The sequence below is a fragment of the Chelonia mydas genome, chromosome 6 (genome assembly GCF_015237465.2).
Source record: "Chelonia mydas isolate rCheMyd1 chromosome 6, rCheMyd1.pri.v2, whole genome shotgun sequence".
In the NCBI taxonomy this organism is placed as follows: domain Eukaryota; kingdom Metazoa; phylum Chordata; order Testudines; family Cheloniidae; genus Chelonia; species Chelonia mydas.
Window position 1 is genome coordinate 8,944,001 of NC_051246.2, and position 18,210 is coordinate 8,962,210.

Consider the following 18,210-nt stretch of genomic DNA (forward strand, 5'->3'; position numbering starts at 1 on the left):
ATGTAACCTTCAGAGGAGGTACTGAAACTTCCGGCTGATCTGAAGGCTCTCTCCTTAACAGTACTGAGCTCTTACAGGTATGCTTCAGGGCTTCAGATGGCACTTTTGTATGCCTTCCAAAGCCACAGCTTGAGGTGTTGTGACCTTTTTTTCCTTTGAAGACCTGGGGAATTAAATGAGCATCCCCTTTGAGTCTAAGGCCTTGGCTACACTTGCAAGTTAGAGCGTACTAAAGCCACCCAGAGAACTCTAACTCATTCTCCATCCACACTGGCAAGGCACGTAGAGTGCCCTGACTCCCTGGCTAGAGCACTCCTAGTAATCCACCTCGTCAAGAGGGATAACGTCTGATGCGTATTGGGTGTGATGCCCCAGCGTCAGTGTGAACGAGGTGTTGCATTACTGCGCTCTGATTGACCTCCGGAAACATCCCATAATCCCCTTAAGTCAAGTGACCACTCTTCTCATTGTTGTGAAATCGGCTGCAGGAATGCAGAAATGCCCTTTCAAAGCTCCATTTTGGACAGCCGGCTCCTTATCTGCTCGAAGAAAAAGCAAACATTTACTGTTTGCTTTGAATGAGTGAGAGAGAGGCGGGGCGGGAGGGGGGTCTGAACTTACAAGACAGCATGCTGACACACTTTCAGCACCCCAAAAATCCACACTCTCTCCCCCACATACACACTCCCTGTCACACTCCACACCACCCCCCACCCCCCCGCATTTGAAAAGCACGTTGCAGCTACTTGAACGCTGGGATAGCTGCCCATAATGCACCACTCCCAATGCTGCTGCAAGAGTGGCCACACAGACTGCACCACTCTCCCTACTACGGTGTCCAGAGGCTGGTTAACTCAAAGGGCTCTACATCTGCAAGTGTAGCCAAGCCCGATCTTTGAACTGCAGCAGGAGCACGACTTGTAGCAGCCGATAGACAGATCTGACTGACCAGGATGTGAGTCAGGCCTCGTGGATCTTTCCAGAAGATGCCTCCTGAGTTTAATCTCCCTGTTCTTCTGAGACCCTTTGTTGAAAGAACAGCAGTAGTACATTTACTAGGAATATGCCCCTCACCTAGACAGTAAAGACTCTTTTCTTGAGTGTCGTGGCCCAGCACAGCAACATGACATGAAGGGCATGTTTTGAAACTGGGAGATTTAGGAGATGACACAGCTGCCTATCACCCACTAATTAACTAAATGTTAAAACGATCTTAAAATACTGACCCTAAAATACTAATAAAAATGATCTAAAACTAACTGACTAAATCACTATTTGCAATAGATTATGCTACTTGAGCTTAAAACAGAAATAAGGCACTGCTAAAGTGTTCCACCTCCAGCCTAAGGCTGCAGTTGAAGGAAATGAGTGGTGGTTTTTCTGCTCCGCCCCTTTATGACTGGAGGTGGGTGGGAGAGTGTGAGGGCATTCAATGAGCACATGTGGACCAACAGCAGACAGTGCTAACTAGGAAAAAGCACCAATCTTTGGCACTAAGGGGTGCACAATACCAAGAGTGGAAGATGTACAACATCACTCAATGAAGAACCATCTCACAGAGGTTTGCTTGCAGGTTCAAGTTTATGAACTCATCTCTGCAAGGGGGCACAGACTAACTCCTGCACCTACTGTCCCCCAAAGACTGAGGCAGTAAAAGTCACCAGGGCCAAGAGGAAGTCAGAGGAAGCCATCAAAACCCCACCTGAAGTTGGAAATGGTACCTAGGGATGCCAGGGCTCAGAGAGGAGCAGATGTCAGGCTAGGGACACTCCAGCATAGTTCACAGATTTCCCTGAATGACAAATCTCTGTTCTTCCGAGTCAAGACCTCAAATCTCAAGACAAGGCGCCATCCAACACAGATTCAAGGTTCATTACAATAGCTTTGCACAAGGGTAGGCCTGAACTCTATGAGTCCTAGTTAGGGAATTTGTTAGTATATTTTCCTTCCCATTCTTTTTATTAGGCAAAGAGAATAAAATTCACCTGAGAGCTCAGTGGAAAGTCCATGTTCTCAGCAGTCTGTTCTTTCAAATTCACAGGCAGTGAAAAAGGCACAGACACCTCATAATGCAGCTTTCTAAACCAGTTACCATCAAACTGATATCTCTTCAAATTCAGAACAAGAATCGGGGGTAGTGTTTCAAAGTAGCAGCGCTGAAAGAGGCACCAAAGCAGCTCATTACATACCATATTACTATCGTCTCCCTTCTAAAAATTCCCTTTTGTAGACAGTTCATTACAATAAAATATACATTTATTAAAAAATCAATTTCCCTCTTTTTACGTACAGCTTTCAAATCTGAGCAGCTCAGCTCAGCGCTGCGTACAATAGACCATTCCAAACAATCCTTGCTTACCGATGTGGCATCTTGTTTGCTTTCACATGTTTCACAATAGAACTGCTCATCACCAGTAAATTCATTTTTTTCCTGGACAGCATCCAACGCATTACTCTACAAAGAGACAGAAATTACAATTTGATATACATTTATATGATTGAAAGAGAGAAGTAAATTGAACAGCATGGATCATATCCCACAGGGCACTGAAGGGACAGCATTATAGTAAACAGTATTTGACCTGCTTTTTTTCATGTATGAAGAAGTACATCAACTTTGCTAACAAATGAGGTTTTTTCCCCAGGTAAACTTTTAGTACATAGACCAAACCTAACCAGGAAACATCATATTCAGGAAAACACTTAAGCAGGTGCTTAATGTTAAGCACATTCTCAATGCCCCTTGACTTTAATGGGACTTAAGCATATGTACTCAAACATATGCTGAAGTTCTTATCTGAACAGGAACTGACTCGAGTATGACCTTCATTTTTTTTTTGTTTTGAATTTGAACAGCAGCTCTGAGTTACAACAGGGCTGTGGCTGTCCCTGAGAACTGGCCCCCAAAGACCCTCCAACGAACTCTCTCCTATGCCACGCAGACCTCTGGCAGAGAATTTACCCTCTGGCTTCATTTTTCTTTTCAAAGGTACATTTTAATTATGACATCAACTTCCTTGGAAAGGTTTTTATCTCATCAAAGCAACAAAGAAGAATTAAATAACCCCCGTTTAAGCAAACTGGTTTTTTAGTTAGCTACAGAGCACAGGGCATTTTGCCCCAATTCTGCAGAGACTTAGGGCTTCTCTACACATACAGTTCTGTGCCATTGTAGCACTTAGTGTAGATGCTATCTATGCCGATGGGAGAGCTTCTCTCATCGGCATAGGTACTCCACCACCCCAAGAGGCAGTAGCTATGTCAGTTGGCGAAGCTGTCCTGTCAACATGGCACTGTCTACACTGGGGGTAGGTCAGTAGAAGGTGTGGATTTTCCACCCTCCTGGGCAACATACTTATACTGACAAAAGTTTGTAGTGTAGACCTGGCCTTACACACATGCTTAACTTTCAGAATGTATTCCAGTCAATGTGACTGTTCTCATGCTTAAAGTTACGCACATGCCCAAGTCATTGCAGGATTAGAGCCTATACCATGTGCCAGTATATAAGGTGAGAATATGCATTTCAAGTGTGAGTGAAGTTTTACAGTAAAAGAAAACTGCCCCATCACTCAAAGACGTACCACTGCTTAGTTTACACAGAGCGCAGGATACATCTGGCAGTGTAATCATCGCTGGTATACTGGTAACAAGCTTTTCCTTACTACTTTCAATAGGAATTGAAAAAAAAAGTTGTCAGGGTTCCTTCCCCACTCTGAACTCTGGGGTACAGATGTGGGGACCCACATGAAAGACCCCCTAAGCTTATTTCTAGCAGCTCAGGTTAAAAACTTCCCCCAAGGTACAAATCCCTACTTGTCCTTGGACAGTACTGCTGCCACCACCAAGTGATTTAGACAAAGATTCAGGGAAAGGACCACTTGGAGTTCCTATTCCCCCAAAATATTCCCCCCAAGCTCCTTCACTCCCTTTCCTGGGGAGGCTTGAAAATAATATCCTCACCAATTGGTACAGGTGAGCACAGAACAAATCCCTGGGTTTTTAGGACTCTGAAAACCAATCAGGTTCTTAAAAGAAGAAGTTTATTGTTTAAAAAAAGTAAAAGAAGCACCTCTGTAAACTCAGGATGGAAGGTAAAGTTACAGGGTAATAAAAGATTTAAACACAGAGAACACTCCTCCAGGCTTAGCTTCAAAGTTACAGAAAACAGGAATAAAACTCCCTCTTAGCACAGGGAAAATTCACAAGCTAAAACAAAAGATAATCTAACGCCTTTCCTTGGTTTACTTACTATTTTTGTAATCCTAGATACTTATTTTGGGGTAGGGGTTTAGGAGACGGATTTTCCTGCCTGGTCCTTCTCTGGCTCCGAGACAACATACAAACAAAGAACACAAACAAAACCTTCCCCTCCCCAGATTTGAAAGTATCTTCTTTCCCCATTGGTCCTTCTGGTCAGGTGCCAAATACGTTATTTGAGCTTCTTAATTCTTTACAGGTAAATGATTATGTACCTCTGGCCAGGAGGGCCTCTGGCCAGGAGGGATTTTATATTACTGCATACATAAAGGTTGTTACCCTTCCCTTTATATTTATGACAAAGGTTAACAGCCCGCACTGTATATTTAGAAATGCATCAGTACGTAAAACAAAAAGGAACCTGTCACAAGAATGAAAAGCTCATTATTTCACAAAAATGATATGTTCATTAACCCCAAACAAGATGACAAATCTGCACCAGATCCCTTTATAGTTCTGGAAGGCTTGAATGACCATACAACACCCAGACAAATAAGTTTGGGGTACTTTTCTATGACAACCCTCTCCCCCTTTTTTTTGCCTATGAACTTAAATTTAATGGCTTCCTATTGAAGGTTTAATTGTAACCAACAGATCCGCTGTTGTAGGTCACCCAACCAATGCCAGGATATTTTCCTTACCACAGAATAAGCTTTACAGTTGCACTTGTCAAGAGAGAGAGCAAGACTCAGGACAGGATTCTCCTTGATTCTAGTTTGCTGTTCGCATCCATGGCAGACGATGGAATGGACCATTTCCACCTGGTATAGCTAGGGAAAGAGTGACTAGTTAGAAGTAGCAGAGGGGTAGCTGTGTTAGTCTGTATGCACAAAAACAATGAGGACTACAATGGCACCTTAAAGACTAACAGATTTATTTGGGCATAAGCTTTTGTGGGTAAAAAGCGCATCTGAAGAAGTGGGTTTTTCACCCACGAAAGCTTATGCCCAAATAAATCTGTTAATCTTTAAGGTGCCACTGGACTTCTCGTTGTTTTAATTAGAAGGGTTTCCAACAATCCATAGAGATATAATGCCCCAGATGGCACACAGAAAGGACTTTTATCGGGTGAAGGGTGTACTGTAATGTAAAGTTCTTTAAATGCAGGGTTTTCTTGGAAGTAATGATCTAAAGAGCATCTCAAGTTTCGATTTCCTGAAGGGAAGAATTACCTGCTGAATCTCCTTTTTGTCCTCAACGATTTTATTCATCAGAATCCGGAAATATTCCGCGACATCCTGCTGCTGGTGCACTGTACCAACACAAACCAGAATGATCAACATCTAACTGTGGTAGCTGGTTACTTAATCCTAACAGGGGCAGTGTTCACTGCCTCGGTTTCCATTTCTTCTGTTTCCTCTTCAGCAGAGACTCTGTGGTAAGATGGCAGATCAGATACAGCTGGGATGTTTCCGGAACTCACATGCCCAGTGAAAACTTGTCTTGCCATTGCCACAAAGATACCATTGGAGTTTGTTTTTTAAAAACAAACAATAAAACCAAAACAAAACAGTGAGGCTTTGAAATACTACTTAAAACAGTGGTCACCAACTCATCGATTGCGATTGACTGGTTGATTCTGGAGCCTCTGACAGTCAATTGCAATCTCCGGCCGTTAATAGTCCAGCAATGCAGTGGGACTAAGACAGGCTCCTTGCCTGCCCCGGCCCGGTGCTGCTCCCGGAAGTGGCCAACGTGCCCCTGAGGTAGGTAGGGGGTCTCCGCACACTGCTTCTGCTTGCGAGCACCATCCCTGCAGCTCCATTGACTGGAAATGGGGAACTGTGGCCAATGGGAGCTGCAGGGGTGGTGCCTGCAGAGAGGGGCAGCGTGCAGAGCCACATGCAACCGCCCAGGGCTTCAGGGGCATGTTGACCACTTTTGCGAGCAGCCTGGGGCTGGGGCTCGGGCAGGGGCAGGGGCAGGCAGGCAGAACTGCCTTAGCCCTGCTGCACTGGCATCTGGGAGCTGCTTGAGGTAAGTGCCGCCCAACAGGTGCCAGCACCCCAACCCACAGCCCTGACCCCCCTTCTGGAGCCAGCACCCCGTAGCCCCCTCCCACACCCCAACCCCCTCCCCAGCCCTGAGCCCCCTCCTGCACCCAAACTCCCTCCCAGAGCCCACATCCCTCACCCTCTCTCATACACCAACCCCTTGCCCCAGCCCAGTGAAAGTGAGTGAGGGTGGTGGAGAGTGAATGATTGAGGGAGGGGGGATGGAATGAGTGGGGTGGGGCTCTGGGGATGGGGCAGGGCCTCATGGAAGGGGCAGGTAGATCCTGAGATGCACTTAAATTTAAAAAAAAGGAGTACTTGTGGCACCTTAGAGACTAACCAATTTATTTGAGCATAAGCTTAGGGTTTGACATCTGTAGTATGCAAGGTCTTGGAAAAAATTTTGAAGGAGAAGGTAGTTAAGGACATTGAAGTCAGTGGTAAATGGGACAAAATACAACATGGTTTTACAAAAGGTAGATCGTGCCAAACCAACCTGATCTCCTTTTTTGAGAAAGTAACAGATTTTTTAGACAAAGGAAAAGCAGTGGATCTAATTTACCTAGATTTTAGTAAGGCATTTGATACCGTGCCACATGGGGAATTATTAGTTAAATTGGAAAAGCTGGGGATCAATATGAAAATTGAAAGGTGGATAAGGAATTGGTTAAAGGGGAGACTACAATGGGTCCTACTGAAAGGTGAACTGTCAGGCTGGAGGGAGGTTACCAGTGGAGTTCCTCAAGGATCGGTTTTGGGACCAATCTTATTTAATCTTTTTATTACTGACCTCAGCACAAAAAGTGGGAGTGTACTAATAAAGTTTGCGGATGATACAAAATGGGAGGTATTGTCAATTTAGAGAAGGACAGGGATACCCTACAGGAGGATCTGGATGACCTTGTAAATTGGAGTAATAGTAATACGATGAAATTTAATAGTGAGAAGTGTAAGGTCATGCATTTAGGGATTAATAACAAGAATTTTAGTTATAAGCTAGGGACGCATCAATTAGAAGTAACGGAGGAGGGAAAAGGACCTTGGAGTATTGGTTGATCATAGGATGACTATGAGCCGCCAATGTGATATGGCTGTGAAAAAAGCTAATGCGGTCTTGAGATGCATCAGGAGAGGTATTTCCAGTAGGGATAAAGAGGTTTTAGTACCATTATACAAGGCATTGGTGAGACCTCACCTGGAATACTGTGTGCAGTTCTGGTCTCCCATGTTTAAGAAGGATGAATTCAAACTGGAACAGGTACAGAGAAGGGCTACTAGGATGATCCAAGGAATGGAAAACTTGTCTTATGAAAGGAGACTCAGGGAGCTTGGCTTGTTTAGCCTAACTAAAAGAAGGTTGAGGGGAGATATGATAGCTCTCTATAAATATATCAGAGGGATAAATACCGGAGAGGGAGAGGAATTATTTAAGCTCAGTACCAATGTGGATACAAGAACAAATGGATATAAACTGGCCACTAGGAAATTTAGACTAGAAATTAGACGAAGGTTTTTAACCATCAGAGGAGTGAAGTTTTGGAATAGCCTTCCCAGGGAAGCAGTGGGGGCAAAAGACCTATCTGGCTTTAAGATTAAACTCGATAAGTTTATGGAGGAGATGGTATGATGGGATAACATGGTTTTGGTAATTAAATATTCATGGTAAATAGGCCCAATGGCCTGTGATGGGCTATTAGATGGGGTGAGATCCGAGTTACCCAGGAAAGAATTTTCTGTAGTATCTGGCTGATGAATCTTGCCCATATGCTCAGGGTTTAGCTGATCGCCATATCTGGGGTCGGTAAGGAATTTTCCTCCAGGGCAGATTGGAAGAGGCCCTGGAGGTTTTTCGCCTTCCTCTGTAGCATGGGGCACGGGTCACTTGCTGGAGGATTCTCTGCTCCTTGAAGTCTTTAAACTACGATTTGAGGACTTCAGTAGCACAGATATAGGTGTGAGGGTTTTTTTTGTATGAGTGGGTGGGTGAAATTCTGTGGCCTGCGTTGTGCAGGAGGTCAGACTAGATGATCATAATGGTCCCTTCTGACCTAAATATCTATGAATCTATGAAAGCTTTCGTGAGCTACAGCTCACTTCATTGGATGCATACTGTGGAAAATACAGAAGATGTTCTTATACATACAAACCATGAAAAAATGGGTGTTTACCACTACAAAAAGGTTTTCTCTCCCCCCACCTCACTCTCCTGTTGGTAATAGCTTATCTAAAGTGATCACTCTCCTTACAATGTGTATGATAATCAAGGTGGGCCATTTCCAGCACAAATCCAGGGTTTAACAAGAACGTCTGAGGAAGGGGGGGAGGGGGTGTGTAGGTAGGAAAAAACAAGGGGAAATAGGTTACCTTGCATAATGACTTAGCCACTCATTATGCAAGGTAACCTATTTCCCCTTGTTTTTTCCTACCTACACACACACACACTCCCTTCCTCAGACGTTCTTGTTAAACCCTGGATTTGTGCTGGAAATGGCCCACCTTGATTATCATACATATTGTAAGGAGAGTGATCACTTTAGATAAACTATTACCAACAGAAGAGTGGGTTTGTGTGTGGGGGGGAAAAAGGGCGGGGGAGAAAACCTGGATTTGTGCTGGAAATGGCCCACCTTGATTATCATACACATTGTAAGGAGAGTGATCATTTTAGATAAGCTATTACCAGCAGGAGAGTGGGGTGGGGGGAGAGAAAACCTTTTGTAGTGGTAAACACCCATTTTTTCATGGTTTGTATGTATAAGAACATCTTCTGTATTTTCCACAGTATGCATCCGATGAAGTGAGCTGTAGCTCACGAAAGCTTATGGTCAAATAAATTGGTTAGTCTCTAAGGTGCCACAAGTACTCCTTTTTTTTAAATTCAAAAAGTGATCTTGTGTTGAAAGGTTGGAGACGACTAACTTAAAAGATCCAGAGGATGGTGCCCCATACTGCTGCCCTATTCATTTCTTCATCCCTGGTCATGTGCATCCCAGAGAACTTTTCATGCCTCTGAGCAGAGAGCACCCCGAGCACCTCTGAATGCAGCAACACTTAAGAATACGTCTTCACTGCAGTTAGCCTGGGTGACTGACACCTGTGTTAGCCTAGCCCAGGTGTGAAAACAGTCACACCGCAAAGCCAGATAATGCATCATCATTGGCACTGAGATCCCCTGTGTATTTCTAGGGCTTCTGGGGGACATATCCTATGGTTCTGTGTGCTGCAGTAAACTGAGCAACTCCATGATTCTTTGCCATTGGATTGTAGGAAAACTGGTCTGTCTTCCTGGGCACATGGGGTGGTTTGTGAGAAGGCACTGGAGGACTATCAACACTTGAGTGATTTAGCCTGTGTTCTTACTGCAAAGGGAGAGGATTACCAGCCCAAGTGAAAGCAGAACCTGGGCTCTGACACACCCACACAGCTGGGCCAGCTAGACCAGGTTCAAAGGACCACTAAACTCGGGTGGGAGGTTTGTGGGTGTGGACAGAATGGGAGGTTAGCAGCAACACCTGAGAAAGGCCTCGGGCTGTAGGAAGAGAAACTCTAAGGATCCATCAGAAGACAGTGTGCCTGACATGGCAAATCTTCAGAAGTATAGGTATGAGAACTTTTATTGTAAAGAAGGAGGAGAAGCTGCATAGGGAGAGGGCAGGGGAAAGTCATGGAGCAGAAACAGGATTATGGAAACCTTTTATACTTGGCTGAGAAATCATCTTGTATTAACAGACAGGCAGGGGAACAAATAAGGGACCTAAAGTAAACACATTGGGGAATTCACAGAAATGAATGGGAGAGGCATGAGAACCTGTTAGGGACTGGAAAGGGGGCAAGAGGGGACTGGGGAAGAAATATAGGAATAATTCAAATATGCATACAGAGTTTTAGTGGCCTAGCAAAAAGGGAACTTCCAGCCCTTTTGATGATTAGCATCAATAATGAGATATTACTTAGGTAATGTCTGTCTCCTGTTTAATAGAAAGCTGTGTAAATGTGAATATGCCATGGCACAGAACTCTTACCGTCTCTCACCCCAAGGCACTTTGTAATCCCTTTGGTGGAAGGTGCTGATTCATTACACTTCAGTTCTTGAAACAGCTTTTGCAGCTGACACACAATGCTGGAGTCACCACCATTATCGAAGCTACAAAATATCACAGAGACACAAATTTAATTGGCCACTTTCCAGGTAAAATCCAGGTTCTGACCCAACTGCTGCTGTGGTAGTGCTTCCAGGAGAGAGTGGTCCCTCCTGGTGTCTGGGTTGGGTCCTGCTAGTGGCACCCTTGGAGAAATCCCAGAAATGAAAGAACAGACTGAAATCAACTCTCATCTCGGGGGGGAGGAGTGGGGGGATTCTCTGTGGCTTGGTGATACAGTGCAATAGGGGACTGAGTAAGGGAGAGACAAAAATTACTTGCTCTGACTCTTTTCTGTGACAGGTCTATTCGTAGGCTTTACAGGGATGGCTTCTTTGGGACTGGATTTCTGACCCAGCATCGCATTTCCATTCTGGCCAGGTACACATCTCTCCTCGGCCTGCTCTTTATTAAACACTTGCAGAAATGAAGCCAAGTAACTATTCCCCTTTCCCAAACTGCCACAAAGATTGCAGATGAGAGTCAGGTTACAGGCCATAAGGGCCTGCAGTACTAGAAGCTGGGACGTGGAGCCTGGGACAGCTGAAGTTCCCACATTGCCACCTGGAGGCCATGGAAAGCTGTAGCCAAGGAGCACTGTGGAGATTAGGCACCGCAGGAAGTACCGCCTACAGGCCCCAGAGTGACAGCACCCTGCGGCTTTCTGACTGGCCCCTGCTCACTATTTAACTCTGGTGGTTGCCCTGGATGCTGTGTGGGCACCCACATGGAGTGCTGGCTTGCTGTGACTCCAGGCCTCCCCCAGCTTTCTGATCTCCGGTCTCCATCTCCAGTCTGACTCTGACCCTGACTCTTGCCTCTTGATTCCAGCTTGGTCGCCAGTCTCTGACCCTGCTCGCTAACTACCGCCTGGTGGCTGTCCTTGCCTTGTGGACACCAACCCACCTGTGGTCACCCCGGTCCCTTACACAGACACAACATGTTACTGCCAAAGAGGTGTTTATTGAAAGATAACCAGAGAGGAAAGGATTTCAAAGGTTAACACCAAGACAAGGTCTAACCAATTTGGGCTAGTGTCTCAGTTGTACAGAAGGAGGGAGATATTAGAACATTAAATATTATCCAGCAGCCAACCTTGGAGAGAGAAGGGCCCCCTCTGGCTCCCATCTCCAGCCCTGGCAACCTGGGTCTTATTTGACCTCTGGTACCCGACAGCTGTTTTCATCACCTTCTCCCGCACGGTTCCAAACCCTCCTCAGTCATCCTAGGCAGAGTGAGTGAATCTGGGGAGCTCCCAATAGACGTCTGACTGGTCTATTTAAATCCCAATCAGCATCTTGAAGGCTGATTTCACTTGCAAATGGTTCAGTTACACAGACCAGTGCCTGCCTACCATGGACACTGCCTCCTTCAGAGAGCCTTCCCTTAGAAAAAGTGTTTCCCTGCTACCGTGCCCTGGTTGTCTCTCTCGGGAACACTCTGCCACCCCACTGGACATGGTCATTACATTGCTTGAATGTGCCCTGAAGCCACTATTAGAAGTGGGCCCCATTTTCCAGTATAACTTCAAGGTGCCTCCTCCTCTGCCCTCCCCATACTTGTGGGCTGCTGCCCCTTCTCTTTTCTCTTCCCCCTCACACCCTGCAGCCAGCTATCACTGCCTGCCCCTTTCTCTTGCACAGTGCTGCCCTGCCATTCTTACCTCAATGGTTGTGTCCTACTTTGGGTCTCAGGATCAGAACCATGCAGCTACCCAGCCTAACCACATGTCTCGTGTGCTGTTGCTGATGAAACCCCAGGGTTTACCGTGAATGCCCCTCACCTGAGGATGGCCTCTCTGAGCTCTCGCGTGAAGAAGAGACACTGCAGCAGACTGTTTAAGTAGGAGGTGGAACCCTGGTTACGCAACCCCACGTATGTGCCTGTAACCAGAGAAAATCTATTTCACATCCGGGTTGGTTGATTTATAAAAGGAGAGAAAATGATCAGAAAGTGACTAGCCAGAGAGCTGTAATACAGCAAAGCTCCCTTATCAGAGGTGGGTAACAGCTCTGGGTAAATGCAGCTGTAGCTGGGTTGCAGGGCAGCATCTGAGAAAGAAAAACCCCAACATTTCCCTCTGCCAGGATTCTACTGTTTGGGACACAGGTCTCCATTCAGCTCCAGCTGCACCTCAGCCAGTGACCTTCTGCTCCCCGCAAGTACTCTCTTGGTCTAGTTTGAGTTGATTTAAGCACAGCCCATGATGTTCCCAGGCTTCAGAAGGATCAGATTCCTGACGTCAGGAGGGATTGTTACTGGCTACCAGAAATCTATCAAACCTTCTGTCCTACTTTTGGGTTTCACCAACTCAGGAACACTAGTTAGGTAACACCAGAGGGATGATAACCTTCTTAGCCTCCCTATTCTAGATGGCATTCCTTATGGGACCGGAGACTATCAGAGCACATTCCTCACTTATGAAACGCCGACCCCAAGCCGGATGGCTGCAGCCATCGCCCAGCTGTTATTTTGCCGATATAGTGTGCTGGTTGTGGGGACTCACACTCACGTGTGTCTCTTCCAAAGTTTGCTGGGCTCTTTTTTCTAAACTAGCTGCCCAACAGGGATACATAAACCAACCAACAAAACTAACAAGAATAACCAACATGGATCCCCCGCTGTGGGGTCCCCAGAGCCCCTCCCCAGCTCCACATGCTGAACCGGCTGCACTTTGCACATAGCACCCGAAGAAAGGGCTCTCAACAGGCTGTAGATATGCTGGGGAATCTGGGAGACTCCATGGACCATATACGTATGGCTGTTAGGAGTCAAAAACATGGGTGGGCCAAACCATTATGCACTTCAGTGCCCTGGACGTTACATAGACGTATCTTAAGGTGCCCAGAGGGCTGTGAAGGTGAGCTCCCGCCTAACTCTGAGTATTTAGGCCACTGATCACTCTACTTAAAGAAAAGGAACTGAATTGGGGGCTGGAATAGCTCAGTGGTTTGAGCATTGGCCTGCTAAACCCAGGGTTGTCAATTCAATCCTTGAGGGGGCCATTTAGTTGATCTGGGGCAAAAAATGGGGATTGGTCCTGCTTTGAACAGGGGGTTGGACTAGATGATCTCTGAGGTCCCTTCCAACCCTGATATTCTGTGATTCCCACTGCTTTGCCTTTAGTCTGAGCCCCGCCTAAAGCTCACTTACCTGGGTTTGAGGTCATTCCAGCCTTTCCTAAACTTTTGAAAGCGAAGTCACCCAGTACAGGAAAATGAAATTAATCGTAGCCCTGCCCGTGCTGCTAATATTTTACACATCGTATCAGCACAAATCTACCTATTTTAATTGATATACCACTACCTCCTTCCCCCTTCATGTACCACTGACTTAGAAAGTCACATAATACTTCCTCAGCTTTCTTACAGGCTTGGAGCAGAGAGATAATTGGCAATGTTGGCATTTCAATGATCATCACTGGCATCTGAGTTACAGTCCATTGAAATGAATGGGGCAGCTCATACATCAGAGCTACTTCAGACTCCCTGCAAGCGCAGGCAGACATGGTTACACTCGGTTCATGTTTTGAAGGCTCTCTTCACAACCATGATAGCTAGAGATTCATCTTTTTACAATGAAAGCTGAAACTTCAGAGAATAATTGAGAGGTCTGTCTATGGCCTCCCTGGCAGTCTTCACATCACCCCCAGGGACTCACCCCACACTTTGGGAAATTCTGGGTTTTAGTCTAAGCCTGAAAAGTTGTTCCAAGGAAAAAAAAAATTTCTTTCTTTAGAAATGTAGGTGTTGTATATCCTGGAAGAGAGCAGCTACCCCATATGGTAGGACAATGCCATCAGACAACAAACAAGTGAACATGGATTCATTGAGAGGGTAGTGATTTTTATTAAGATTGTTTAAAACTCTTTGGGTTTTAGGTTATTTTTGTTAACACCGATTTAACGCCAATGTCTGAGTAACACTTGGAAGAAAAGATGTCTGAGTCATGATCCCAATCAACCCCCTGGAGACAAAAAAACCTCCCAGTCAACTAAAAGGGAAGACGAAGTATTTAATTCCTAACATTTCTAAGGTGAAATCAAGTAGAATTTTTTTAATTCAACACACCCGCAGGCCTTTGGGGCGTACCACGAAGAAAAAGAGAGCCCTTTTTTGTAAGTCACCTTTAGAAGGTATCAGAGTCAATCCAGGTTGGTACAGATATTACTGTGGGTGCAGAGAAGGTAACACTGACACCTACCACTGTAAGCACTATCTGTAAATGATGGGGAACCTGAAGAATTCCTGCCTCTTGCAGTCACTTTGGGATTTTGCAAAGCTCAGGGCCACCACCTCCACAAACGTGGGCTGCCTTCCTGTGGGAGGCCATGACACAACAAGTGCACCTGCCTCAATTTCCCCTTGGTCCAGCCATAAAGAGTGCATGGTCTCTCTACATTGTCAAGTTCAAAGTCCCACCTCTAGGCAAATATATTCACGTACACATACAGTAGTCCTTGGGAGAATTGTTTTACCACAAGGGTTCCAATTCCCAAAGTAAAACAGATAAAGGTACAGTGATTTTCCATTCCCCTCTCCAGGGGCATCACTTCCAGGTCACCCACCCACAAGTCTACCAGCACTCATTTCCCAGTTTCTTTCTGCCCATGGTCGAGGGCCCCACTCTCCACATCACCCACCTGAGAGTGACCACTCTCATGAATCATCGACCCCAAACACATTCCAACAACTTAACCCTTTATAGCCTCCCAATCCTGGCTTTCCAGTCAGGCAAGTCAGCAGGCTAGTGGTTCCACTGGTCTCCAAACTCTATTTTTGCAGACCTGCAAAAACAAACTACAGTCTTGCAAGGATGTCTGGCAAGAAGGATACGGATGCCCCTTTGCATACAGACCCCCTAAGCGCCCTCTTCTTTGCTTCATACTAGAGATTTGGCTGCAAATTCAGCTATGGAGTGGTGGCTGCTATTGTGTTCCCTCGGCCAACACCTCGATTGTGGCACAGAATATGCAATCTAAGTGTTGATTTTAAAAAATACATTTCTAGCCCAAATGGCTGCCCAGAAAAACCTTTCAAATGTGAATCAAGTATAAAGCAAGGCAGGTGTTTCTATGTCTGCAACCAGCATGAAACAATTGATGAATTCAGAACTCCTCCATCCACACTATTAATCTCATAGAATGCTAATTCTAAAGGCAAATGATAACACGGTTAAGTGACAATCGTCTTTTACAGTTTCAGGGCTGAAAAATTTAGGGGTTTCTCTAAACCGGCAAGTTTCTGCGCATTAAAGCAGCTTTTTGTGCTCCAGCTGCAGATGTGTACACACTGCCAAGCCACTTGGTGTGCAGAAACTCCTCAGTCGCAGCGCTGCACAAAAACCCACCTCGAGGAGAGTTGTGAGGCTATTTGCACAGAGGCCCCAGCACTCTATTGCCAGTGTAAACACTTGATTGCTTTCTGCGCTGTATAATTGGCCTCCGGAGCTATCCCATAATGCCTCAAGTGACCGTTCTGCTCATTGTTTTGAACTCGGCTGCCCTGGAGACATGCGTGTGTGTGTGTGTGTGTGTGTGTGTGTGTACTCGGCTGCCCTGGAGACATGCGTGTGTGTGTGTGCGCTGTGCAGAGAGGTGGGGGCTGATGTCTGGATTTCCCCCTCCCCCTACCTCAGGACTGGTAGCTTCCTGCTGCTGTCTGAACTTACAAGACAGCATGCTGACACACTCTCTGTCCCCCAAAACACACTGTCTCTCTCCCCCTGTCCATACACACACTCCCTGTCACACACACTCCCCCCCCACTTCAGTTGAAAAGCAGCTGCCAATGTAGTAGGATGCCCATGGAACAATGGGACTGGGAAACCTGCATCATGCAATGCTGTGCCTGCCCCATGAGGCATTGCAAACCCTTCCCAGAGCACCCTGCGGCCAGTTGCACAGTGGGATAGCCACCACAATGCACTGCTCTCTTTGCCGTTGTGAGAGCTGCTAATGTGGATGCGCTCCAGCGTCACAAGGAACAGTGTAGACATGCAACAGCAGTTTAATTCCAGCTTTTTAATAAAAGTGGTATAACTTGTGGTGCAGAAACTTGCCAGTTTAGACATACCCTAGGAGATGGCACAAGGAAGAAAGGAAAGCAGCAGGATACGGACCCTGGACTTCAGAAAAGCAGACTTTGACTCCCTCAGGGCGCTGATGGGCAGGATCCCCTGGGAGAATAACATGAGAGGGAAAGGAGTCCAGGAGAGCTGGCTGTATTTTAAAGAAGCCTTATTGAGGTTACAGGGACAAACCATCCCGATGTGTAGAAAGAATAGTAAATATGGCAGGCGACCGGGTTGGCTTAACAGTGAAATCCTTGCTGATCTTAAATACAAAAAAGAAGCTTACAAGAAGTGGAAGATTGGACAAATGACCAGGGATGAGTATAAAAATATTGCTTGGGCATGCAGGAGTGAAATCAGGAAGGCCAAATCACACCTGGAGCTGCAGCTAGCAAGAGATGTTAAGAGTAACAAGAAGGGTTTCTTCAGGTATGTTAGCAACAAGAAGAAAGTCAAGGAAAGTGTGGGCCCCTTACTGAATGAGGGAGGCAACCTAGTGACAGAGGATGTGGAAAAAGCTAATGTACTCAATGCTTTTTTTGCCTCTGTCTTCACGAACAAGGTCAGCTCCCAGACTACTGCGCTAGGCAGCACAGCATGGGGAGGAGGTGACCAGCCCTCTGTGGAGAAAGAAGGGGTTCGGGACTATTTAGAAAAGCTGGACGTGCACAAGTCCATGGGGCCGGATGCGTTGCATCCGAGAGTGCTAAAGGAGTTGGCGGATGTGATTGCAGAGCCATTGGCCATTATCTTTGAAAACTCATGGCGATCGGGGGAGGTCCCGGACGACTGGAAAAAGGCTAATGTAGTGCCAATCTTTAAAAAAAGGGAAGAAGGAGGATCCTGGGAACTACAGGCCAGTCAGCCTCACCTCAGTCCCTGGAAAAATCATGGAGCAGGTCTTCAAGGAATCAATTCTGAAGCATTTAGAGGAGAGGAAAGTGATCAGGAACAGTCAGCATGGATTCACAAAGGGCAAGTCATGCCTTACTAATCTAATTGCCTTCTATGATGAGATAACTGGCTCTGTGGATGAAGGGAAAGCAGTGGATGTGTTGTTCCTTGAATTTAGCAAAGCTTTGACACGGTCTCCCACAGTATTCTTGCAAGCAAGTTCAAAAAGGATGGGCTGGATGAATGGACTAAAAGGTGGATAGAAAGCTGCCTAGATTGTCAGGCTCAACAGGTAGTGATCAATGGCTCCATGTCTAGTTGGCAGCTGGTATCAAGTGGAGTGCCCTCCGGTCCTGGGGCCGGTTTTGTTCAATATCTTCATAAATGATCTGGAGGATGGTGTGGATTGCACCCTCGGCAAGTTTGCAGATGACACTAAACTGGGAGGAGAGGTAAATACGCTGCAGGGTAGGGATAGGATACAGAGGGACCTAGACAAATTGGAGGATTGGGCCAAAAGAAATCTGATGAAGTTCAACAAAGATAAGTGCAGAGTCCTGCACTTAGGACAGAAGAATCCAATGCACCGCTACTGACTAGGGACCGAATAGCTCGGCAGCAGTTCTGCAGAAAAGGACCTAGGGGTTACAGTGGACGAGAAGCTGGATAGGAGTCAACAGTGTGCCCTTGTTGCCAAGTAGGCCAATGGCATTTTGGGATGTATAAGTAGGGGCATTGCCAGCAGATCGAGAGACGTGATCGTTCCCCTCTATTAGACACTGGTGAGGCCTCATCTGGAGTACTGTGTCCGGTTTTGGGCCCCACACTACAAGAAGGATGTGGAAAAATTG

The 18,210-nt window shown here is 46.1% G+C and overlaps 1 protein-coding gene across 16 annotated transcripts in view; it reads right to left on the minus strand.

Moving 5' to 3' along the window:
• Positions 1–18,210, minus strand: part of LOC114022685 — a 118,889-nt gene that overhangs the window by 49,986 nt on the left and 50,693 nt on the right. For 15 of the 16 annotated variants that reach the window (XR_006291642.1, XR_006291641.1, XR_006291643.1 and 12 more), the window contains 6 exons: positions 12,177–12,276; positions 10,277–10,398; positions 5,433–5,512; positions 4,902–5,030; positions 2,360–2,455; positions 1,986–2,156 (listed from right to left, as the gene is read on the minus strand). Coding sequence is in view for 12 of the 16 variants with exons in the window: in XM_043548982.1 (XP_043404917.1) it covers positions 1,986–2,156; positions 2,360–2,455; positions 4,902–5,030; positions 5,433–5,512; positions 10,277–10,398; positions 12,177–12,276 (698 nt within the window). In the remaining 4 variants the exon portion in view is untranslated. The remainder of the gene's footprint in view (positions 1–1,985; positions 2,157–2,359; positions 2,456–4,901; positions 5,031–5,432; positions 5,513–10,276; positions 10,399–12,176; positions 12,277–18,210) is intronic. The other variant, XM_043548980.1, reaches the window with a different exon arrangement.